The sequence below is a fragment of the Zingiber officinale genome, chromosome 8B (assembly GCF_018446385.1).
Source record: "Zingiber officinale cultivar Zhangliang chromosome 8B, Zo_v1.1, whole genome shotgun sequence".
NCBI lineage: Eukaryota > Viridiplantae > Streptophyta > Magnoliopsida > Zingiberales > Zingiberaceae > Zingiber > Zingiber officinale.
Window position 1 is genome coordinate 38,854,983 of NC_056001.1, and position 24,990 is coordinate 38,879,972.

At 39.8% G+C, this 24,990-nt stretch overlaps 3 protein-coding genes across 4 annotated transcripts; all 3 read left to right on the top strand.

Annotated features, from left to right (window-relative positions):
- Positions 1-741: 741 nt before the first annotated feature.
- Positions 742-10,454, top strand: LOC122016117 (cysteine-tryptophan domain-containing zinc finger protein 7-like). 2 transcript variants are annotated; one of them, XM_042573311.1, is made up of 14 exons: positions 742-919; positions 1,525-1,597; positions 1,684-1,817; positions 2,052-2,417; positions 2,500-3,818; positions 3,919-4,331; positions 4,407-6,334; positions 6,429-6,580; positions 7,462-7,622; positions 8,213-8,373; positions 8,555-9,272; positions 9,402-9,507; positions 9,584-9,697; positions 10,201-10,454. In XM_042573311.1, exons 1-11 carry the CDS (start codon positions 782-784, stop codon positions 8,744-8,746), a joined length of 5,037 nt encoding a protein of 1,678 aa, XP_042429245.1. In that variant the 5' UTR covers positions 742-781; the 3' UTR covers positions 8,747-9,272; positions 9,402-9,507; positions 9,584-9,697; positions 10,201-10,454. The 2 variants fall into 2 exon arrangements, with proteins under 2 accessions (XP_042429245.1, XP_042429246.1); XM_042573312.1 differs by having other exon boundaries at positions 9,411-9,507.
- A 564-nt stretch (positions 10,455-11,018) lies between these two features.
- On the top strand, positions 11,019-13,905 carry LOC122017311 (zinc finger CCCH domain-containing protein 48-like). Its single transcript, XM_042574887.1, has 9 exons — positions 11,019-11,747; positions 11,875-11,970; positions 12,079-12,168; positions 12,277-12,378; positions 12,468-12,611; positions 12,875-12,994; positions 13,108-13,167; positions 13,508-13,596; positions 13,675-13,905. Exons 1-9 carry the CDS (start codon positions 11,079-11,081, stop codon positions 13,805-13,807), a joined length of 1,503 nt encoding a protein of 500 aa, XP_042430821.1. The 5' UTR covers positions 11,019-11,078; the 3' UTR covers positions 13,808-13,905.
- Positions 13,906-14,565: 660 nt separating this feature from the next.
- On the top strand, positions 14,566-16,478 carry LOC122017741 (probable serine/threonine-protein kinase PIX13). The gene is made up of 5 exons (XM_042575422.1): positions 14,566-14,999; positions 15,091-15,226; positions 15,325-15,467; positions 15,563-15,686; positions 15,773-16,478. The coding sequence occupies exons 1-5, from the start codon at positions 14,628-14,630 to the stop codon at positions 16,132-16,134; spliced, it is 1,137 nt and encodes a 378-aa protein (XP_042431356.1). The 5' UTR covers positions 14,566-14,627; the 3' UTR covers positions 16,135-16,478.
- Positions 16,479-24,990: the final 8,512 nt, after the last annotated feature.

A 24,990-nucleotide genomic window follows, 5' to 3' on the forward strand; every position in this document is an offset into this window, starting at 1 on the left:
TTTTAAATATAAAATAGAATAAAAATATCCTTCTTACTATTTTTTAAAAAGAAATATTCTTTCAATAATAAAATTTTAAAAATTACTGTTTTGAGCTTTATCTATTTTTAATTAATGTCAGGCTCTCATAATTCCAAACAGCTAGCGTTGGGTTTTGGCCGATTCAATTAAAGTTTTAAAGTTAGAAACCACAGCAATTTCGACTAACGAAAATTAGAAAATTAAAATAAGAAAATTCTTACCTTTTATAATTTTCAAATAAGAAAATTAAAATTCCGACTAACGAAATTTATTGAAATACTATTAAATAGAGGGGAAATAAAAAGAAGTTATTTTTTTTAAAAATATTTTTTTATTACAATTTTTACAATCAATTTGCATAAAAGGAGAAACGTAGGGGAAAAAAAATGGGAATAATATAGTTATTTTTATTTATTATCTTTTCCTTCCCCGTCTTCCTCTCGCTTTCTCTCTCTCATTCTCGAAGAACACCAAACAAGCGAACGAGATCGAAAGGAACCAGCGGCAGGGCGCTCGTGGCGATCGCCGTTCCCGATCTCGTCTGGAGAAGTCTCGATCTCGATCTCGGGGATCGACCACCCCGCGTGTTGCGCCGGCGCCGATCGCCGCGGGACTCGGAAGCCGCCGTCCTCCGGTGAGGGAGTCTAGGGTTTCGACCGCCGGAGGAAGGGGATTCAAGATATTTTGCTTTTGTTTGGATTTTCAAGTGAGGGAGGGAGGGAGGGGAGAAGTGTGGAGGGGGTGAGGATTGCGTAATTGGATGCTGTCGGCGGTGAGGAGGGAGGATGCCAGAAGGGGGCTAGGAAGCATGGAGGAGGAAATCGAGCTCGAGGAAGGCGAGGCGTACTCCAGTCAGGAGGAAGACCGCAGCATCGATCCCGATGCTCTCTCCTACATCGTAAGTCCTCTCAGTTGGTTTGCCCACTCGTTTGTTTGCATTCTTTTCTTTGTTGTAGAACTCTTGGAAATTCTATATTTTACGATTGAAATAGGATAGAAATATTCATCTCATGCTGGAGCTTTGCGGAAACAGGTAATCTGATGTGGTCAATTTTTTGTTTGGTCGTACATTTGCATTACTGGTGGTTGGGTTAATTAATAAGTGTTGATCTTAATCACGTTTTAGAACGAGTGGAAGCGGGTATGGTTCTAAAGATGAGTTTCTTTTTTGTTAAAAGAAAAAAAAGGTTCATCTGATAATTCAAAATAAAAAAGATCCTTTTAGTCTTGGATTTTTCTTGTTCTTGAGCGAAGCTCCAGTTGCCAGCATTATGGCATCAGAGAATTAGATAAATTTTTTTTCCTGAAGCCGTTAAAATTATACTGCTTCTAAATGCATGACAATTGTAGTGCATAAGACTAGGGAATTTATCTTTAATATGATGCAATTTGGATTACATCCAATCAACAAGATTGGAAAATTCCTTGCAAACTGTTAAACAAAGTCTAGACCACATTCATCACCGGTATGCGATATTATTTTCTTTTAATTGTTTCTTTTAGGATGAAAAAATACAGGATGTCTTGGGACATTTTCAGAAAGAGTTTGAAGCTGGGGTCTCTGCAGAAAACTTGGGTAAGGCAGAAAATTTGTCCCAGGAACTCATTGATCATCCAATTTGTATAGATTTCTCAGCTCATAAAGATGCATCCAATTTACAGGTGCAAAGTTTGGAGGATATGGTTCATTCTTACCTACCTATCAGCGTTCTCCTTCCATTTTATCTCATCCTAGAAGTCCAAATAAAGTGGCAAATCAAAATGTCGCTAAATCTCCCTCAAACATGTCAGTTGAGGTATGCAATTGGTTTTATGTTAGGTGCTAAGTCTCAATTAAAATCGGTTCTAAGTAATGTTCTGCAACAAAAATCTGGTTATTCAGCATCATTTTTTTTCCTTCATTTATTATGTGAAAAGACATTTTTCTGCCGATTCAAATAGAAAAAGTTTATTCACAGAATCACTGCTAAATGCTAGATGATGTTCGTTAGTTAGTAAGCAAGATTGAGTTCACCAGCTCATACTTACAGGTCACAAAGCAGAACACTTCAGTTACGTTGAGTTCATCTTTTCCTAAAAGTAATAATGCAGCAGTTCCATTAGTGGACAATTCATGCAAATGGGATATCACTATGAATAAACCAAACACTCAGGACCCTAGTTTGCTGCAGACACCGTTTATTAAGACAACCAATTGTTCTGACCACAAAACGCTGAAGCTTCGCATTAAAGTGGGTACTGACAACAGCTTGGCTAGAAATAATGCTGCTATTTACAGTGGACTAGGCTTAGATATTTCTCCATCACCATCTTCTGAGGAAAGTCCTGATGGAAGCAATGGAATTTTTCCTGAATCGGATAATGCATCTGATGAATCTCCCAGGACTATTATCCAGGTAAATTTGCTTTTATCTCTTGTCATATTGGGTAGGATTTCTTTCATATTTTTTTATAATCCTAATCAATCTTCTTCTGCAGGTTATGACATGTTTTCCTATTCCTGGTGTCCATTTTCTTTCACCACTCCAAGATTGTTTATTTCACTCAATTGAAAAAGAGCTCTCTTTGAACAAACCATATAAACAAGGGAAACTGTCCAAGGAAAGGTCTGAAACTACATCTGGCTTTATTGATTTTTCTACACATTCAAGAGAATCAAATGGTCTGCTGGAGAAGCCAACTAAGTTGAGTCAGCAGAATGGGAGGCCACAGGGAGCAAAGTCTTCCGAAGACAAAGGTGCCCTAATCTTGAATAGGGGAATTGACATAGAAGTTCAACCAGCTCAAGTGCTTGCCTCTACTTCTTTTGCTAGGGTTTCTCCCAATTCAAAAAATACTAAAAAAGCAGATGGACAAATAGGTGAAAACACTGTACACACTGAATGCAACGCCCTGGATCACCCAATGGAAATCAGAAAGGATTTACCAAAGGACAATCCTGGTACTGGTCCTACAAAAGAAAAAAAGTTTGAGCTAGTTGATAGCACAATAAATAATGTGGTTGGCTATTCAGTAAACAGAATCATTCAGTCAAAAAGGAAATCAAGTGAAAAAACAAGCATGACAGAGAGAGCATTTGAGGATCAAAATACAAATAATCAAAAGAATGGGAAACCTGATCTCCAGAGAGAAGGGAGAGTCAAGGTTGATAAAGGTTCTGAGATTTCGAACACTGACTCAAGTGGAGAGAAGAGGAGGAATGAGCAAGTAGCTGAAGCAAAGGACCAAATACCTGAGAAGAAAAGAAAAGTAATCTCAAGTCAATCTGATTTTGGAGAGGTTGTGAAGGACAGTGTAAGTGGAAGCTCATCTGCAGCATTAAATGAAAAAAAGAAAAAATTTCATGGAAATGGTGATCATGAGGAGAAGTCTAAAGCTCAAAAACCACTTAAATGTCTTAGTGGGTCTGGTGCTAAGGAATCTTATGGAAATAGCAACTGGGATATCAAAGCCGAAGAGACTGGAGTTGGTTCATCAAATAATTTAAAGGTTAAGAATAAGGTCATGAAACACAAGCATGAAGAATCCATTGTGCCTTTTCGGCCATTCAAGGAAAGGTCTGGTGGTAAAAAGATGGGGGACACTCTAGCTTTAGGTACATCTGCTGGTGAACCAGTATCTGTACCATTGACATGCAATGCCCCTGCTGCAGATGCACCCATTGCTCCTCAAGCCTCCATTGTTATTGAAGAGAATTGGGTACTATGTGACATATGTCAAAAATGGCGCCTCTTACCATATGGCACAAATACTGGTCAGCTGCCACCCAAATGGCAATGTAATTTGCTGAATTGGTTGTAAGTGCCTCTTCATCAACAAACTGGATCAGTTCTTTGCTTATGCTTCTTGACATATTACCTTTTCTTTATGGTCTAACATATTGATATTTTTGCGTAGGCCGGGGATGAATAGTTGCCATTTCAGTGAGGATGAGACAACAAATGCTCTGCATGCATTGTATGTTGCCCCTGTTTCAGAAAATGTTGCTAGCCTAGATGGCTTTGACCCTCCTGCTGCAAGCACATCTTTGGCTAGTGGAATCCATCTTGGAGTGCCTACTACTATGAAGAAGAAAAGTTCTCAAAAAGATGCTTTGGTACTAAATCAATCAATCTCTACAGAGTTTCCAAATTCTGTAAAAAAGGATGACCAAGTCTCAGTTAATGCTAATCAAAATCTGCCTGCTGAAGTTAATTCGTCATGTAAAGGTACAGTCAGTACTCTAGGAAGATCAACTACTTTCAGCACAGAAAAGCGCAAGCCAAAGCAAAAAGACAAACATAAAAATCATGGATTCTATTCAAGTGGAGGTATTGCTTTTGCTTGTCAATCTTTTTTGGCCATGTGAACAAGACAATATTTCCTTGTCTCTTTGTTCTTTTCAGGTATTCATAGTGAAAAAAATGAGAAACATTCGAAATCAAAAAGTAAGAGAATTGTTGATCAAGATGATCTTAGATCACCAAAGAAGCACAAGAAAGAACGCTTGCAGAGCTTAGAATATGATATGCAAGACAATCCAACCCCATCTAACAAAGTAAGGGATGATGTTCTGTGTTTTGATAATGGACATATCAAGGAGCACCTCAGTACTTCGGATGTAAAGAAGTCCCTTATCACAAAGAAGAAACTATTGCACCAAGAAAGTCAGCGCAACCGGAAAGCACTTGCAACTAACCAAAATGAGGAAAATGGGGTCAATATCAAAGAAAATTTTAGTCAATTGGTGTGTGTTCCGGATAAAAAGGCTGATTTATCAGTGTCTGAAGGAAAGATATCTAAGATCAGTAACCTCAATAACAGGAAGGATAAAAAGCAAACAATATCTAGAATGGTCTTGGTTGCCAATGGAGATTACATACCTGATGAAATGGATGAGGAAACCGTCAATTTGGTTGAGAAAGACCACCCCTCAAATCAGGGCCAGGAGAATGCAGCATTCTCAAGGGATCTGGACTTTGATTCCTTAAAGAGGAATTCCTCAAAGTGGAGGGGTTCTAACTCTGTGCAACCTAGTTTAGCTGCTAATTCAAGTTCTTCAAAGGTTTCTGGTTCCCAGAAAAGTAGATCCAATATTCCAGAACCAAAGGGATCTCCTGTTGAGTCAGTTTCATCATCACCTTTGAGGATACCAATTATAGAAAAAGAATCAAGCAAAAAGAATTCTGATAAAAAATATGCTACTCACACTGATTCATCTGTGTTGGGAAGTCCCAAGAGATGTACAGCTGTTGAAGTTCACAGGGGAAATAGACCTGCAGCAAAGTGCAGGAAGGATAATTGCTTTTCTTTTGAAAAACAATCTATTGAAGATCATAAGGCAGCAAATTCTGCTAATCTAGATTCTTTCAGAGGGTCCATTGGCTATTTGGAGAAGGGAAAAACCCTGTCGACTGCTGGCAAATATGATGAGAAACTGCTTGTGAAACAGAGTGCTCATGATAAGATTTTCCCCATTGAGAATGGAGATAATCCGTACAAGGATGATTATCAGGACATAAAGAAAGCCAGTAGGCATCACCAAATGGGTGACCCCTTACAGCGGATGTCTGGTAAAAGCGCTTCAGGAATTAAAGAGAAACATCGAGGTTCTAAGTCTGATTCAGAAAAAAGTAGGCTTAAGGCTTCTGGTTCTCTTTCTGATAACAAAGATTTGAACTCTGCAAATAATCTGAGAAGCTACAGACCTGCGACTACTGCTGATTCCTGTAGGAATGAAAAAGATGGCACCCATGACAAGTGTGTGAAGGATTGCTTGGTGAAGAAGGAACACAGTTCGAGATGGACAACAAGTAAAACAGATAATAGTTTGTCATTTGCTTTGCAGGATCATATGGACATGAATGGTAATTCTGTGCATGCCAATCAACAAAGAAATGTAGATTCAAAAAATATAGTTACTGGAGCTAGAAGTTCCAAACCAGAAATTCAAGTGGCACCTTTAGAACATGAGCAAATAGTGCACCAAAATGGTTCACATAAGACTCGTATCCCAGATCTACTGACTGGACAAGAGAAGTCAGTGTTCAAATTAGCTTCTCGAGATAAACAAGAAACTCAAGCTCGCTGTGTTGTCTCTACACCTCTCAAGCATCATAGATCTGATGGTGAGATGGGTGATGCAGTAACTACTGATGCCTTGAAAGTGGTAAGACAACAGAAGCATCCAGATAGTCATTGTGGATCACACCATACTGATACGAGACATGCCATTTCTAATGGTCCGGACACATCCAGTCCAATAAGAAAGGAAAACTATACTGTTCTTATTAAAGAAGCAAGAGATCTTAAACACACTGCCAATCGCCTAAAGGTAAATGTACTCTCACGTATCACTCTGATCACACTGACTGCTATTCCAATGTGATTAAAAAATTTGTTTGCTTCTTACAAATGATTTTTTGCAGATTGAAGGACGAGAACTTGAAAGCACTGACCTGTTTTTTCAGGCTGCCTTGAAATTTCTACATATTGCCTCTCTTATAGAACCTGCTACTTTTGATAGTGCTAAATTAGCAGAAGCAGCACAAATGTACTTTGAAACGGCAAAACTCTGCGAGTAAGTTAAGAATTACATGAACACTAATTGGTGTAATGTTAAATGCAATATTAAAGTTAGTATACTCCAAGGCCTCATAGTATACACCAAGTTCTTTTATACAATTAAATGTGTCTGGATAAAATTTTGTAGCCAATCCTAAAGTCACGAACTCATGATATCTTTTATTTTTATGTTGTAAAACACATTGAGGACGGTCGATTATTATACCATAACTGACTGTTAATCCGATTTCGGAATTTCATGAGCAAAGCGAATGACAAAAATAAGTAAGAATATATATATGTTTTATTGTATGTGTATATTATATATATGCATAAACATGTTTTATTGTGTGTGTACGCATGCATATGTGTGTGTGTATAGCATACAATAACGGTACCAACATGACATGATACGATACTGAATCTGAATTGTTTTGGTTGAAGACCGAACCTACAATATATTTTGAGATTTTGAATCTTGGTTCAGCTGAACCAAATTGTTTGATTTTTTGTGTGGCTTGAGATATTTATTAATTACCACCAACCTGTTAATTATAGGGTCACTTCTTATCCATGACGATCAAGGGTTGTGCTAAAACAGTTTTGAATATAGTTAACTAGATTTATATAGTAAGCTTCAAATAATGAGATTTACCCACTTCTCAGGTGTTTAATGCTGTTAAAATGGTTGGTCTAAATTAGATGTTAAGGTCATCTTTTATATATGATTAAAATAGCAATGTTGTACAAAATTTAGCAACCAAGAATAAATAATTAAATATAGGTTATAACAAAGACAACTATGCAATAGTGCTGCACTACTTCAATATCTGTGTTAGGGATATAAATCTATTACGTCAAAAAATTATGCAATAATGTTATACTTTATCTTGACAGATTTGTAGCCCGTGAATGTGAGAGAATTAAGGAGATGGCTTCAGCTGCTCTAGCATACAAGTGCATCGAAGTGGCTTATCTGAAGGCTGCATACTGTAAAAATCCTAATGCATGTAGAGACCGGCATGAGCTGCAAGCTGTTTTTCAGTTTCTTCCTCCAGGTTTGGAAGTGTGGCATTTTCAATAGTCATACATTTCAGGTTCCATTATCTTTGAAGGCTAATGTGTTTGATTGTCTTTAGAGATCATACTTGCTTGTTTGATCACTGAAGCCATGTTAGGGTAGTTTTGCTGATGGTGCCCTTTTACTTTAAGTTCCCCTCAGTTCGTGCTTCAAGTGATTATAACTTTTTTTTTTGTCTATGAACAATATTAGTGCACTCATTTTAGATGTCTATTTTACTGGTTAACAATTATTTGTTTTTCCCCTCTGGGTGCATGTTTAAATAACCAGTTACCAATTCCTTAGTAGCTTAATTTATTCATTGAGTTCTGGTCGTGAATTGTATCTGATGCTTCACTATAGCTATAATGATTTCCTTTACTTAATCATGCCTTAATAATTAAGTACATTTTTAATTGAAAGTATGATTTTCTTGGTAAGAAGTGAATAAACTTTGAGGATGACCTTCCATCTTAGTATTCATATTTCCTTTTACCTTTTTTTGGGCTAATTTAGCCCCCTCCTTTTCTCATGCCAGTTAGCATACCATGCACTGGTTTTTGATATTTGTTTGTCTTTGGATTTTAGGTGAATCACCATCTTCTTCTGCGTCGGATGTTGATAATTTAAACAATCAGGCGTTATTGAGTAAGAATGTTTCAGTGAAAGGTGTAAGTTCTCCACAAGTTGCTGGCAACCATATTTTAGCTGCACGCCATCATCCTCAAGTTATGCGTTTGCTTCATTATGTAAGTTAATAGATTACTCTTGCTTTCTCATACTGTGATCCGTATATATACACGCCAACTTTCTTATTCTGTTTCTGTAACAATTGAAAACTGACTAGATTATTGTCCTAGTGTCTAAAGTGTTCCGTGGTAGTTTCCTTTTTGTACATATAAAAAAAGGTTCCACTGCACTTTATTGCAGGCAAACGACCTAAACTGTGCATTTGAAGCAACTAGGAAAATACAAATTTCGATTGCAGCTGCTAGTGCCAATCTTGACAAGGACAGGCCAGACAGCCTGTCTTCAGTGAAAAAGGCCCTCGACTTCAACTTTCATAATGTGGAAGGGTTGCTTCGACTTGTAAGAGTTTCACTGGAGTCTATTGGTCGTTAGAAGCTTGTGGTTAGTTGAGAACTCCTCTGTGAATAGACCTGTAGATAACTTCTGCTGTTGCAGTCTCTTCATTGGCAGACATCCTAGGCTCAAAACTAATTTTCTGCTGCAAGTTGAATAATGTTTTCCACGAAGAGACTGGGTACTTCCAGCTCGATTGATTGAATGTGTAAAGAGAAAAGCTGGCTTGCAATTTTTTGTACATTGGACGTTGCAGGCTTTGTTAGATACTGACCAGGGATTAGGCAATCAACCAAAATGCATAAGAGATGAGTATGGGTTATATCTATCGTCGGTCTCCCTGTAAAAGAAGTGGAGTTTACACGAACTGATTGTATCATGGGCCCTGATATTCATGTTGATTTGTTCTGTCGAGGTTCCGCCATAAACGTTAAAGAGAGATGCCTGTGAACATGACTGGAACTGGTACAAATGCATGAACTGCTCTATAAAGTCACCAAGTGCTGAGGCCCAATAACTTCTTTCAAATACTTGAAGCCCCATCACATCGGATACAACAAATACGGTAAGTTCGTGTTATCTCATTTATATATGAATCCAATTACTGGCGCCAGATGAGCTTACTACTTGGAGTTATCTTTCTCACGTTCTGTCATCTTGCTGGCATGTTATATTTGTACTTGCATTTTTCCAGGTTTTCTAGTTTATCGTCAATGAGGTAGACTGACATTCATGGTTTAAAGGAATCAATCAAGTTGTCCATTTTCTAACAGAATCTTCTGCTAACCATTCAGTGAGAGGTTAATTCACCTGGAATTTTTCATTTTAGTTTTAGTTGGGTCTTCTTGGGTTATTTTAACTTTAGTTTCTTTGCAGGGTGTCTCGATCCATAACAGTGTAAAATATACTAACAGTAGCAGTAGCTGGGGGGCAAGAGTGCAGCAGCTATGTTCACGTCGATGTCAGTTTTCCTGCTGAGCTGCTTAAGTGGTAAAACTCTTGGACTTATATTTGGAAGATTCGAATCTTAGCCAGAAGGGTAAAATTCAAAAAGAATGCCCCCCTTTTTTTTTAATTCATCAAACTTGGTTTCACATTTTGATTATTATCAAAGTGAAACCTCATCACCTTTAGTATGCATATCCACTATACATACTTCTCTATATTGTTCACTTATACTTGTTAGCAATCTAAAGTAAAAAAAAAAATATTGAAGAAAATATTCACACCTTGTTCTTTTATTGAAGAAGGCTATACTGTAATTTATTAACAATATTGTTTATGCAATCTATTTTTGTTAATTGAGAAATCAATAAGAAAGTGAATCGCCCAATGGAATTATTATTATTATTATTATTATTGTTATTATTATTATTGTAAATTGATAAGCATATACAATGGGTAACAATATGAAAATTGCTCTTTTGATCGTGCACCATGATATGATTGTACTAACGCTAGCTCTTTTTTTTTTGGTTGTTTTGTTTTTTCAGGTTGGACGAGGCCACAAGATGGGCATCAACACAATAATGTTGTGCGAATTGTACAGGCGAGCGTTTGGAGTTCAGAGTTCAAGCGCTGAGCCTCTTGTCCCATGCATAGTTAACGTCACCACCGACTAATTCATTCATTTCCTTTATAAATTTCTATAGTCTATTAGTCGAGATGAATATTTTTTTTTCTCCGCTGTTTGCTGTTGATTATTTTTACTGAATAAAGATGCGTTCTTTGAAAAGCTTCAAGAGAATTTTTTTCCCCCTTTGTTTTTTATTATTGCACTTAAAGATCATGAATCCAGGATAGTAAAAGCGAGAAACACATTACTTGTATGTATGAAATTTTGGTAGTATTTTTTATTATTAATGCTCTTACTGAAATTATCATTTTTGATCCGACAATACCTTTTAATGTCGTAAAAATGTTGAACTAGTTAACAACACTGAATTTATGTCGACCGGACCGGATTAAATTTACGGAAGTTTTTTATTGACTTCAAGTAAACGTTACAAATGTATCGTAGCGGATGCTGATATACCTTTTAATATCGTAGAGCATTCAGCAAAAAAAAACACAAAAATATTTTGACGAAAGAAAGGTCTGGGGCAAAATTGTAGATAGATGATCCTGCTAATGGGCGGCCCAACATAATGATACCCAAATCCATGGCTTTAACCTAGTTTACCTGATAATGGGTCTGGAAATTGAGCCGGATAATGGACCAGCTAATGAACCTGATAATTTTGAGTTATGAATTGATTCCAATTCCAAACTTGTTCGGAATTTGCTTCTCGTCTACGCCACCTATATAAGTTCCGACAAACCCTTTCCTGAGACTATTTCCACTCTTCTCTTTCAATCTGCGATTCCAGAGATGGAGAAGACCGACTTCGTTCGACGGGGAATCAAGCGCGTCTACCAGAGGCCGAACTCCTCTTACCATGCCACGGCGCCTTCCCATCTCCGAGTCTGCTACTATTGGCGGGCGGGAAGGTGCGATCGCCACCCGTGCCGCTTTTTGCATGGCGAGTTGGCCGACGCACCGACCCCTGTGGCTGCCGCAATCATGAAGCGGTGGCTGGCGCCGACCTACCCTAACACCTCTGGCCTTCCTTCCGTGTTGGGGAAGCGCCGCGACGCCAGCCCACCCGTCGTCGCAAAGAAGAACGACCATGCCGCCGACGCACCAACTCCTCTGGATGCCACAATCAAGAAGCTGCGCCCCGCATCGACCAGACCTAACACCTCCGACCATCCCTCCGAGTTGGGGAAGTGTTGCGATGCCAGCCCACCCGTTGTCGAAAAGAAGAACGACAATGCCGCCGACGCACTACCTCCTGTGGCTGCCACAATCAAGAAGCGGCGGCTGGCGTGGACCAACCCTAACACCTCTGACCCTCCCGCCGAGTTGGAGAAGCCTCGGGACGCCAGCCCACCCATCGGAAAGGCCAACGACAACAAGATTCGCGGCCAGTTCTTCGCCGGGAACTCTACTTGCGGAGGAGTATTCTCCCATCTCGCTTCTCTCCGAGGGCACAAAAACGTGAGTTACTTTCCTTTCCCCTGTGTATTTTTTTTTAATTTCAAAAAAAGAAAACGAATTTTAGGCTATGATCTCCGAGTTGCTCGCACATTATTAATTGTGTGTTTGACATCATTGTTATGTGCAGGCCGTCTCAGGAGTCACACTTCCAGATGACTCAGACACGTTGTTCTCTGGAGGAAAGGACGAAAGGTTAAGGATTTGGGATTGCCATACTGGTCAGGTATATACAGCAACACCTGTTAACATAATCTCTTTCTTTCTCCCTTCCAAAACCTTGCATTCATGTATCGCTGATGTCTAAACTCCCCTTTACATTCACCTGATACAGCTCCTTGCTAGCTTCAAAATGGGAGGGGAAGTGGGTTCTCTGATAAGTGAAGTACCCTGGATATTTGTAGGAGTTCCAAATTCTATCAAGGTCAGTAAATAGATACTTCGATTCAATTTTACTTTTTCTTTCCCTGTTCAGAGAGTAATTGCATATTCAATTTTACTTTTTCTTTCCCTGTTCCTTGTGGCAATGCAGGTCTGGAACACTAAAATGGGAACTCAGACTTGTCTTGATGGACCAAATGGACAGGTCCATTCTTTGGCTGCTGCCAACGGATTGCTATTTGCTGGTGTTCAGGTATTCTATATGCTTGCTTATCCTGCTTTTATATGCTTTACATTTTTCTGTTTGATTGCTGAATTCTCATCCCTATATTCTTGCTGCAGGATGGAAGTATACTAACATGGAAAATTGATTCAGAAAATAACTCTCTGGAGCTAGCAGCCTCCCTTGTTGCTCATAAACTTACAGTAACCTCATTTATGGTGGGCGACATGCTTTACTCTGCCTCCATGGACCACACTATCAAAGTAAGAATCATGTCATGTATTATTGTTAAGTTAGTCATTTGTTGTTTCGTTTGATACTAGTTACAGAAATGAGTTCTTTAGTTCTAGTTAAAACAAATGATGCCTGCATATTATACACAATGGAAGACTTTGCATCTCCTCATTTTTCCATTTGCTAACATATTTGAAGGAAATAAATGCTGTATTTTCTATTTTTTAACTTGATTTCAGCTTTATCTGTGTAGAAGAATGTTGTTTCTCTAATATATTATCTTCTCCTTCAGGTGTGGAACCTTAATACCTTGGAATGTGTACAGACAGTCATTGAACATAAGTTGGCAGTCTTGTCGTTGCTACGTTATGATAAATTTTTGATTTCATGTTCCTTGGACAACACAATAAAAGTTAGTTTTCTTTTACATTCTCCATTTTTTTTTCTATTGCACAACATTCAATTTGACTTCACTGAAATGGTGATTGATGTTTCTAATCATTGTTTTTAATCTTCTCGATGTAGATTTGGACAACTGCCAAAGGTGGAAATCTAAAAATGGTATATTCCCACCAAGAAGACCATGTAAGTAATCTTTGTACTGTTAAACTAAATTTTTAAACACAACATGATTATAAAGAAGCAAGCAAGCAATGAATTCCCTTACCCTTAGGCAACATGTTCATAAAAATCTAGTTTTATTTGGTAATGAGAGATGAAGAAACATTTGTGAGTTTTGTTGACATTAATTATGTGAAACATAGACATTCTTGTTGAACTTATTTTGAATTTTTATGCTCAAATTAAATTCGACAAATGCTACTGTGACTAGACAAAACCACATGCTTATGTTTTGAAAACACACCTTTGTAGTCCATTTATAAGGATCTACTAATTAATTCTATTTTTTTGTTATTATTTTCAGGGTCCTGTTTGTTTACGTGGGATTCAGGGGACACCCATCCTACTATCCTCTTGTAGTGACAACTCATTCCGCATCTATGAACTGCCATCGTATGCCTATTACTTTGTCTTTTTTCTTCATTATTGAATTGAGCAAAAACTAATAGAAAATGTTCTGTTGTTTTGCAGATTCATTGATAGAGGTTATATTGGTTGCAAAGAAGAAATTGACAGTATTCAAGTTTCCCCTGGTGGATATCTTTACATTGGACATGTTACTGGACTGCTCGATGTCTGGAAGTGTGAGACTGCTAGTATCTAGTCATATGGTGCAAGATGTATTAGCTAGACAAGAGTGTGACTTCATTCCTTATTATTTTTTTTTTTCATAGTTCGAGAGTTATTTTTGTAGTGTTAATTGAGATAAGATGATCTTGTATGTATATTTTTTCAATTATTTTTCTGTATAATATTTTTGCTCTTTTTCATACCTACAACACATTGTAAATTTGTATCCTTATACTTCTCAATACAAACAAACAAGATTGTCCTTACTGTATTAGCAAAGGGACGAGTGAAAAAGCAAAAACGAGGGCCAGAAGACGAGAAATACATCCATCAAAAACACTGAGCCAAAAGTTGTGTTCATTTTTGTACACAACAAAACAAAGTTTGAGCTTAGTGTTCAGCGAGAAAAGCTGTGCATCATCGGTCGACTTGAAATTGAGTTAGACTATCGACATCAATTCACTTCGAACCATAAAACATTAGAGCCCGAGATATAAAACAAGAGAAGCTATTTGCAGGCTGATACGATGACCAAAAGAGATAGTCTACTAGGGAAGCCAAATTGATCGAGGTCAACGAGAATAGCGACAGAAAGGCAGAGCGATGATTATTCCATGGCACACAAGTAGACACATGCTCTTCATGATAAACAAGTGCATTACTTTCCTATAATCCATTGCTAGTGCCCATTGACGCAATCCAAACACACTGGTCAACCTTGCTCTTTCTCCCTCCCTTTCTTTTCCTTTTCCTTTCCCTTTCCCTTTCCCTTCTCCACACTTCTTCTTCTTCTCTTAAAGAGCAGAGATAAAACCCAACAGAACAGAGCTACCAGCACCAATTCAGAACCAGGCATGGGGAACTGCCTGCCCGTCGCTGCAACCAATTCAGGGGCAAGCAGCAGCGGCCCGGCAATCGAAAGGCTCTCCACGCGCAGCGGGAGCATTTTCAGCCAGTCCGACGGCAGCTTCATCAGCGGCGACGACGCGTTCCCCGACGGCCGGATCCTCGAGGCGCCCAACCTCCGGGTCTTCACCTTCTCGGAGCTGCGAGCCGCCACGAGGAACTTCAAGGCCGACGCGGTCCTCGGCGAAGGAGGCTTCGGGAGGGTGTACAAGGGCTGGGTGGAGGAGAAGACCCTGAACCCGGCCAAGAGCGGCTTCGGCATGGTGGTGGCCGTCAAGAAATTGAACATCGACGGCATGCAGGGCCTTGAACAGTGGCAGGTAAAAGAACAAAAAAAAAAACATAATTCTCTCTCAACAAATTTGGTAGTTTCTGAACCAGTCGGGCTCACCCACAAAGGTTTGAGTGCAGTCGGAAGTCGACTTCCTCGGCCGGCTTTCGCACCCGAACCTCGTCAAGCTCTTGGGCTACTGCTTGGACGAGAAGGAGCACCTTCTTGTTTACGAGTACATGGCCAAGGGAAGCCTCGAGAACCACCTCTTCAGAAGTGAGTTCAGCCGTTAATTCAGTTAGAAAGTGTTCGTTCCCAATGCAGCGTACAGTTATAAAGGGTCTGTGTTTTTGCCTTTGGAAATTTGGGGGCAGGAGGGGCCGCCTTCGAGCCACTTCCGTGGAGCTTGAGGCTCAAGATAGTCATAGGCGCGGCCCGAGGGCTCGCGTTCCTACACGCGTCCGAGAGGCAAATCATCTATCGCGATTTCAAGGCTTCGAACATCCTCCTCGACTCGGTGAATGCTGTGTTTTTTTTTATGTTCTCGTTGCAGACTTCGTTGATCGACCGTCTGTCTATCTTAAAAGGCCTTCGTTTGTCGGGTGAATGCAGAATTACTCCGCGAAGCTCTCGGATTTCGGACTAGCAAAGCACGGACCGGGCGAAGGGGACTCGCATGTCACCACGCGAGTCATGGGCACCTATGGATACGCCGCGCCCGAATACGTCAGCACGGGTAAGCATATTCACAACTTCCAAGAAGATACTTCTATTCTCTTGGACCATTCCCTTTACGGTTGTTTCGTTCAACATTTCACTCAGGTCATTTGTACGTAAAGAGCGATGTGTACGGATTCGGAGCGGTGCTACTCGAGGTGCTCTCGGGGCAGCGGGCGTTCGACCCGAGTCGACCGAGCGGGCAGCACAACTTTGTAGAATACTCCAAACCCCACTTGGCGGACCGCCGAAAGTTAGCCCAGCTGATGGACCCCCGGCTCGAGGGGCAGTATCCCTCCAAGGGGGCTCGCCTAGCCGCCCAACTCACCCTCAAGTGCCTCACGGTCGACCCAAAGAGCCGGCCTTCGATGAAAGAAGTGGTGCAGGCCCTGGAGCAGATAGAGCTAGAAACCCTGAAAGGCAGACCCAGAAGTGTTTCCCAGAGCTCCAGCAACTCACAGAACTAGCCATCCGTCGAAGGCCTTTCGATTGCACGAGTCCCACAGTTTTGGCCGTTTATTTATTTATTTTCTTTTAATTTTTCTTTTTGTTTTTGATTTTTATTTTTATTTTCTGATGATGACTTGAGAGATTAGTGCAATGTGCATGCCTTCCACTTGCACCTGACCTCCACAAAAAGATGAATTAATGGAGCTTTCACAAAGAGAGGCATTTATTGGTCAGTAAGGTGGAAGCAATGACCAAACTGTTGGAGGAGGAAGGAGGTGAGAACAAAACAAAAGGGAGGATTGTGTTGCTCTGTTGAATTCTAAGATCGGATTAACAAATAAACAAGGTTTTTCTTTGGATATGTAGGAAACGCTTTTGTTGATTTTGAAGGATCGAAGAACAAAAAAGATAAGATTTTAAAAATGGAAAAGGCAAAGTAGGTTGGCGGCAACTTAGCTTCTTCCTCTTTTGGGAGATCATTGAGAACGTTAAACTATATTTTATAAAAAAAGAGTTTGATCATGGTATCTACCTTTATGATTAGAGAAATGGTTAGGCTAGAGGTTTCGGAATGAGTGTCGCATCGAATTAGGCATGACGCAATTTGTCGTAGATTGTGACTGCCAGCAGGAAATGTCTGTCGTGGGTCCAAGTCCGATCGACCTATGTTTGGATCTCTTTGGAATTAGGTTTGGCACGCGAATCATGCTTATTAGAACCCACGGATTGAGTCACTCATCTAGACCCGATCATAGTTTAGAAATCGACGATTCTGACAGTTCATAAAAAATCGATTCTTAATCTTAATCTTTCAAAACCGTCGATTTTGATTCAATTCAGAGTTTACGACGAATTCAATATGGTTCACTTTTTACGATGTCTTGACTCGTGACAAAAAAAAAAAACAAAAAAATCCTTAAGGAAATCCCCATTCCTATTGTATCTATCTATCATTATCAGAGTTGGCCTGGGTGGTCAAGATGGGCGACACACAAGGCCTCACCTACGGCGGGTCCATTTTTTTTTTTTAAAAATATTTTTAAGTAAATATTAATTCATTAAAAAAATAAAAAAGTGAGCCCACTTTTTTTATTTTTTATATTTTTTTAAAAGTAAATAATGCTAACCTCTATTTTAAAAAATTAAATTAAAAAAATCTATATATTTTTGTTTTTTTTTTTATAAAAGTATCCAATAAAAAAAGAAAAATATGAAGTACTCGAAAAAAAGAAAAATATGAAGTACTCGAGCAGTGGCTTCACCAGCCTTTTTCTATTTATATCTCTTTAAATTTTAAAATATCTAAATATAAATTTAATTTATGTATTTAGTTACTGAAATTATTTTTATAACATTGATTTTATTAGTTTTTTATATAAATAAATGACCTCTTTTTTATTTTTAGTTTTTATTCGACCTTTCAAAATCTAGACCGGCCTTGACCCTCACAATAATTAACGAAGCTCACCTATGGCGATCCTCCCGCTGTTAAAGGCAGCAAAGCCTCCGCTTTGTCGTCTTTATCCGGTCACTTATTCTCCTCCCTTTCCTTCACATCTGACCTCAATGGCAGTGGACGCGAGATCTGATCAACACTCTCTCCACCCCTTCCATCCTCTCTAAACGGCACGGAGTCCTCCCCAGGAGGAAGCCTCCTCCGTCGCCCGCCTCATTGAGGAGGAAGCCTTCACCATTGCCTTCACTGCAGGAGACAGACTCGTCATGCAAGGTCGCTGCGCGTGGCAGGATGCTGTCGCCCACGGGCCAAGGATTAGGGCTTTGGTCGAGGTGAGAGCGGAGGCTGCTAGTGCGGTTGCGTTAGGAGAGAGAGGAGCGGAGGGCGCTGGTGTGACGCGGTGACGGTGTCTAGAGAGGAAGAGAAGAGGGAAGCGACGAGGAAGAGAAGGTGGTGGTGGACTAGTTTGAATCGCTGTGGAAGATGAGACCCGTTGAATCGACAGGTTGAATCGCTGGTTCAATGATTACTTTTTTGGTTTGAATCATAACTGGCTCCGGCCGTTGACGTAGTTACGGGTTCAGACTGGATCTGATTAGGACCCGACGACCTGTGGACAGACCTACACTCATCTAACTTAAACTAATGTTAGATCTAGCACGTGCAACCCATCCTTTGATAGGTCATGGCTTACTCGTCCCAAATCGAGCTCGATTACAAGCAATACCATCCCATCTAGCCATCCAATCTATGGAAGAGGAGGATTTTGAAAGTAAAAAAATAAAAAATAGTTAGCAAGTTGTTAAGGAGAAATAATCATTTATAAATTTATTTATTTTATATTGTTCATACTTATTTATTAATAAAGTGTTACTTTTTTTTCTAGTTAATAATATAATTAATTTGATTGATTAAATATAAATTTGTTGAATTAGTAGACTTGGACTCTTCTAAGTTAGGGATGATAATTTTCTCTCAAATCTGATATCCAACTTGAATAGAGAAAGATACGAAGGGACTATTGATATCTGATATCCAATCCTAATATCCGATTAAATTATACAAAATCTCTTATTGGTGTTAAACAATAAGTTAAACATCTATATAGCATATTTTGTTAATTTTAATATACTTTTATTGAATGATGATGTTGGATGGGAAAAAATTTATTAATATAAAAAATATCTAATCCTTTAATGGGTATGAGTATGGAGATGAATATTCGATCCCTTATTGATATGGGGACGCAGGATATAGAATCCAATTCGAATCTGACTCATTGTCATCCCTAAACCCTAATCTTTACTCCAACCTTAGCCCATTGGGTCGCGTGCCTTGACCACGTGAGAAACATGTGCAATGCCTACTGAGGCTCAAAGCTATTATCCTTCAAACTTGCAAATGTTGCTGAGCGTATTATTACGAACCGCAAGTACACGGTTACGTCGTCGGTAATACAAAAGATATCAAATCCACATTGACTATTGATTAAGTATTAGTTAACTTTGCACGACGACTTATCTAAACAATCAAAGGTTAATTGAAAAAGAGAGAGTGAAACAATGTAAAGAGTAGAGAAAGAGAGAGAGTTATGTTTGGGGATGGATAGATACTAGGATTTCGGTTTCACTATGATGCTAGTTAATGACCCTATGCATTATTCATCTCCTTACCTCCATTTTATGCATATGTAGAAAGTTACCGGCTCTCCCCTGCAGTGGACAACTGGCAGGGTAGTTAGATCAACATCCCTTGCAATTAAATAGTAATGATTCCTATGAAATCCGTTAGCAGGGCAGTCTGTCACTGACGTTCTTCGGTCATACAACATAGGAACACATGTACTACTTAATAAACATAGAAATGAGGATTACAATTGACTACGACTACCCACTTCCTTGCAGAGAATTGATTCTCCTTTCAAGGTAACCCCCAAGACGACCGTTAGCGGGGCAGCCTGTCGTTGATGCCCCTCGGTCATACGATCTAGGGGATCCCTCTACGGGATTCACAATCAATCCACATCTATATGTTTGCACCATTCACACACTTCATCAAACACATAGAAGGCACAATTCAAATAGAACATGACATAATACTTTATTGAATAAGAAAATATCCAAATACATAGTTCATACATCCACAATCACATCATAGCTACTTCCTACATCCTAGATCAAGAGATTTACTCCGTAGCAAAGGAAATACAATCAAAGATGAAGAAAGAAGCAAACTACAACCCAATACAAAGAAGTAGAGAGAGGAGAGTGCTTATCCTTGAAGTGTGGTGTTCTTGGAGAAGTTCCCTTGCTCCGGAGGTGGACGGATCGACGAAGATGAGGCTTCTAGAGTTCTTCCAAGGGGGAGAACCCTTCTCCAAGGAATGAGGGCGAGCCCCAAGCCAAAGATGAGCGAAAAGGGGAGAAACCCCCCTTTTATAGAGCAGGGCACGGGCACCACATGACCCGTGACACAGTCGTGTGGCCTCCACACGACCTCCTTCTTCTTGCTCTCGGCCAGGGTGACACGACCGTGTGGCTCACACGGTCATGTTCTGCTTTAGTTCTGGATGGGCTACACGGCCGTGTGACTCACACGGCCTAGCTTTTTTGACCTCTAGAAATGCTGCACGGCTATATGGCTCACACGACCAACCACTACTTATTCTCTGGAAGTGTTGCACGGCTGTGTGGATCTCACACACCCCTTGCATGGCCCTTGGCATGGCTCTGCATAGCTATGTCTCATTGTATCATCTTTTAGACCATCAAGATGGGGTTTTATAGTTTAAGTCTTCAACAAAGTTGTAGATCTTGAAGTTATCTACATTTTGATATAAAGAACAACCCGTAACTCTAACCAAACACAAAGTTATGACCATTTTAGTTTCAGTCGCAGTGCCAAAAACTTCACATGGCCTTCACACAGTCATGTGGATTCCACACGGCCTCCACACGACCCCCACATGACCTCCACACGGCCAGAACATGGGAAAACTTGATTTTCACATGCCCGTATGAGTTCCACATGACCCATATACTCTGGAAGCTCTAAACTTCATTTAAACTCTGTTTTTACTCCAAATTGCGCTCTATCAATCAAAACAAGCAAAGAGCAGATCTCCAAACATAATATAATGGAAGTATGACATTATAATGAAATAGGGTACATTAAACATAGATTATGCTAATGAAATACAAGTAGATGTGCGTCAAAATATGATTAAAAGTGTATATAATCTACGCACATCACACCCCTAGACTTAAACCTTTGCTTGTCCTCAAGCAAAACTCACAATCTAGATTTATGTGCTTAGATGACATGTAATAATCCTTAATGAATCAATATAAACCTATCATATAGTTTCATTAATGAACATGATGCAAAAATTATTTGAGTGTGGCCTAAGTAGAAGTTCTCCGTGCTCAGTGTGATAAGCGACTTAACTTTCTCAAGTGTCAATCTCTAAGCCTAGTCAATTTTTCATTTAACCGTATTCCTCATACTTCCAGCGATAGACACTTACCTACCACACACAAGGTTCGTTCCCCACAAAAATGCTATGCATCGTCTACATAAGGTCTTAAAAGAATACTCAGTATCAAGAGAAACATAATATTCATTTCCCCAGTAACCTAACTCTGTCTCAAAGGGGTGAATTACTAGTTTCCACTCACAATAACTATTTTTTATCCCTTTTTTTTTTTCTTTCTTTGAATGTTTGCAAAGTATCAAACTTGAACAAACCTTCATTCATTTTTTTTAGTGATTGATTTTTCTAAATGAGCTTGTATGATTTGAGTTTATCCAGTAACCACAATATAGTTGAGAGGTCACTATAGAAGTAAGAGTACTAGTCTGGTTATATGAATCATGACTATTTTTAAAAATATCTACCATCAAAGTCTAGCATAATGTGAAGAGATCTTAAAACTAGGCCAACATTCAAAATTTTCTAGTAATAACAATGCTCACTTCATGTTACTATGGATAGGAAAATATAGATTAATAGACATACTAGCATACCAAATCACACAACATAAATATCTAGATGAAATGTGCTAGTATTTTACATTAGGGAGCAAACAATCATGATATGATGAATGGTGCAACTAGAAAACAAATTATTATACAAAAAGAAATAAGCAAAAATTAAACTAAACCAAATGCGTCTAATGCATTCCCCCAGACTAAAACTTTTCATTGTCCCAATGAAAACTAAAAATGATATATAGAGGAGGTTTTATGAAATTTAGAGAAGTTACCAAGTGATAAGTTTCAACTAGTTTGCATTCATGTGCTTGAAGATAGTCCTCTATCCGATACTCACATTCCTCCACAACTTTGAAATCTACAAAAATAAGATAGACAAGAAAAATTAAGTAGAGGATATGATTTTATTATTAGTAAAGAAACTAAAAAGGAACTTGCAGGAAACTAAAACTAAAATGAAAACAAGATTGAACTTGGGGTGCCTCCCAATAAGCGCTTGTTTAAGGTCATTAGCTTAACCACCTCATTAGATTTAACGAAATCGTGATCTTGAAGGGGTAAGATATTTTTAGAACTCTATTACCAAGGGCTCTCAGTTTTTCAACAAAATGCCCTCCTTCAAAGGTTCAACACTATCTTGTCCTTGTGACTCCTGTGCAACGCACGTCTTGCTACCACCATGCTTAAAAAAAATTGATTAGTAACAGTCGATAAATCAATTGAAATTTAACTTTTACCAATCACTCATGCAAGTAAATCATCGAACATCGTTTGACATTTAGATAAGGAAGGTTCTATCTCAAGTGGTGGTCTTACTAAAAGAGGTGATTCTTGAGACTTTGCTTCTATTGCACAAGTCCCTGCACTATCAATATCAACTAGTTCGTGTCCTACATCATCGAAAGTGACTAATGGTTGTGCGACTAAGGGGAGTGATTCTTGGGTCATTCTTACACATCCCTTCACAACGTGGCTATAAATTGGTTCAGATGTAGGAAGGGAAGGCTCTTCTGGATCTTTGATATTAGGAGGTAATGGAATTAAATATTAGTATTAGCCCTACTACTAATTATGAGATGATTGTAAATGACTCATTTTGTATCATATTTCATTATTAATAAAAAGACAAAGTTAGTTATTATATTTATTTCAGATTAGTGTCGATTGAATAAGTATAATAATGTCCTTGGGTAGTTGGTGCATATCTACAACATATCGATTAATTGAATTGATAGTGAGATATTGTAGATATACATAGAACACTACCCTTAACTATTCCTAGTTAAACATTAATATACAAGGATAATATTAATGCGTTGAGACTAGTATGTAGGTCAACGGATTGTTGGAGCAATCTCAATGGTTTGTGCGACCATGTGTTTTGGTGTTTGGGTAAAGAGTTTAAGTTAGGTTTACCCTTGTATTTGATATGTGTATTTAAGTTGAGTAGGTTTGCAGGATACACATTTGACTCAGGTTGATGGCTTCGAGTTTGGTGAAGAATGGAGCATCCGAGGGACCGTGGACAAGACAACGAAGACAAGAGCCGAGGGAAGAGACTTCAAGGCATACGCGAAAGATGACATTGGGACGAGCTGCGGGCTTGGGTGCATTCGAGGGACGAGAGCTAAAAGGAAGTAGGCTCGAAGGCAAGGAGGTCAAGGCTGCAAAGAAGCATCAAGTGAGTCGTAAGGGTGAGGGTTCGAGTGCTGAGTGATTGTACTCGGGTACTAGTCGACTGGCGGTTTCATCAGTCGACTGGTGTAGTCAACTAAAGAGTCGAACAGAAGCATTCTGTTCGCTCGGCTAGTGTGGAGCAGTCGACTGGTACTTTTTACCAGTCGACTGGTATTGAGCCGTTGGGATGTAACGGTCGAATTTTCACAGAGGACTGTCGACTGGTAGGCGGGGTTTCCAACCCGCGGCCTATATAACTAAAGCTTGAGAGCTTGGTTATAGTTGACGAAATTAGTGGTGGTAAACCCTAATTAGTAGTCTACTAGTTCTCAAGTGCTTGTGAGTGTTGTGGTGAAGTTTCTCTACCCACAAGGAGCGACTTGAGATAGTCGAAGTTTATCGGGGGCTAATCCACCGACGGATAGGGATCGTCCACCTTATGGGCAGTCGTGGAGTAGGAGTCCTAATCTCCAAACCACATTAAACAACGTGTTAGCGGTTTGCATTTCCTTTCTTATTGTCTTTATATTAGATTTCATATTTGTAGTTAGTATTAGATTTCCGCTGCGCATACTAACATATGTAGGAAGCGAGTATTTGAGGGCGTCATCTATCCAACCCCTCTTCTAACTGGCCACTGATCCCCTACAAGTGGTATCAGAGCAGAGGTCGCACTTCACCGAACTAATCGTCGAGAAGAGCAATGCTTAAGAAGATGACCGACTTGATAGAACTGCCGAAGTTCGAAGGAGGAAGCTTATGGGATATCACCTTTGGATGGTGAAGATGAAGAATTTCCTCGAGACGGATTGGGACACGATGATGGTTGTTGAGGAACCATTTGAAGTCCCAAAGGACAAGAAAGGGAAGAAGCTCCGACCACGACATTGGACGGAGGAGCAAACTGTTGGAGCAATCCCAATGGTCCGCGGGACCATGTGTTTTGGTGTTTGGGCAAAGGGTTTAAGTTAGGTTCACCCTTGTATTTGATATGTGTATTTGAGTTGTGCAGGTTTGCAGGATACACATATGACTCAGGTTGATGGCTTCGGGTCCGGTGAAGGATGGAGCATCCGAGGGACCGTGGACAAGGCAGCGAGGACAAGGGCCGAGGGAAGCGACTTCGAGGCATACGCGAAGGATGGCATTGGGTACGAGCCGCGGGCTTGAATGCATCCGAGGGACGAGAGCCAAAGGAAGTAGGCTTGAAGGCAAAAGGTCAAAGCTGCAAAGGAAGAATCAAGTGAGTCATAAGGGTGAGGGTACGAGTGCACGAGAGATTGTACTCGGAGTAAAATCCTAGTTTTTAGGGTTTTACTGTAGCAGTACTGTAGCAGTACTGTAGCGCTACTGTAGCAGTACTGTAGCAGTCGACTGCATGTTTTAGCAGTCGACTGGTGCAGTCGACTGGGGCAGTCGACTGGCAGTGTGGAATCGAGCCGTTGGGATGTAACGGTCGAATTTCCATAGAGGGCAGTCGACTGCATGTTTTAGCAGTCGACTGGTAGGCGGGGTTTTCCAACCCGTGGCCTATAAAACCAAAGCTTGGGAGCTTGGTTTGAGTTGACGAAATTAGTGGTGGGTAACCTCTAATTAGTAGTCAACTAGTGCCCTAGCAATCCAAGTGCTCTTGATCGAGTTGTGGTGAGGTTTCTCCACCGACAAGGAGGATTGTGCTAGCCGGAGTTTCCGGGGATTAATCCACCGACGGATTGAGGGATCGTCCACCTTACGGACAGCCGTGGAG

Excerpts from the sequence above, each read along its gene's own strand:
- LOC122017311 (XM_042574887.1), top strand. The coding sequence starts at position 11,079 with ATGGAGAAGACCGACTTCGTTCGACGGGGAATCAAGCGCGTCTACCAG. Across the intron at positions 11,971-12,078 it reads GGGATTGCCATACTGGTCAG|CTCCTTGCTAGCTTCAAAAT; the intron begins GTATATACAGCA and ends CACCTGATACAG. Across the intron at positions 12,612-12,874 it reads CCATGGACCACACTATCAAA|GTGTGGAACCTTAATACCTT; the intron begins GTAAGAATCATG and ends CTTCTCCTTCAG.
- LOC122016117 (XM_042573311.1), top strand. The coding sequence starts at position 782 with ATGCTGTCGGCGGTGAGGAGGGAGGATGCCAGAAGGGGGCTAGGAAGC. Across the intron at positions 920-1,524 it reads CCGATGCTCTCTCCTACATC|GATGAAAAAATACAGGATGT; the intron begins GTAAGTCCTCTC and ends TGTTTCTTTTAG. Across the intron at positions 2,418-2,499 it reads CTCCCAGGACTATTATCCAG|GTTATGACATGTTTTCCTAT; the intron begins GTAAATTTGCTT and ends CTTCTTCTGCAG.
- LOC122017741 (XM_042575422.1), top strand. The coding sequence starts at position 14,628 with ATGGGGAACTGCCTGCCCGTCGCTGCAACCAATTCAGGGGCAAGCAGC. Across the intron at positions 15,000-15,090 it reads AGGGCCTTGAACAGTGGCAG|TCGGAAGTCGACTTCCTCGG; the intron begins GTAAAAGAACAA and ends GTTTGAGTGCAG. Across the intron at positions 15,468-15,562 it reads CGAACATCCTCCTCGACTCG|AATTACTCCGCGAAGCTCTC; the intron begins GTGAATGCTGTG and ends GGGTGAATGCAG.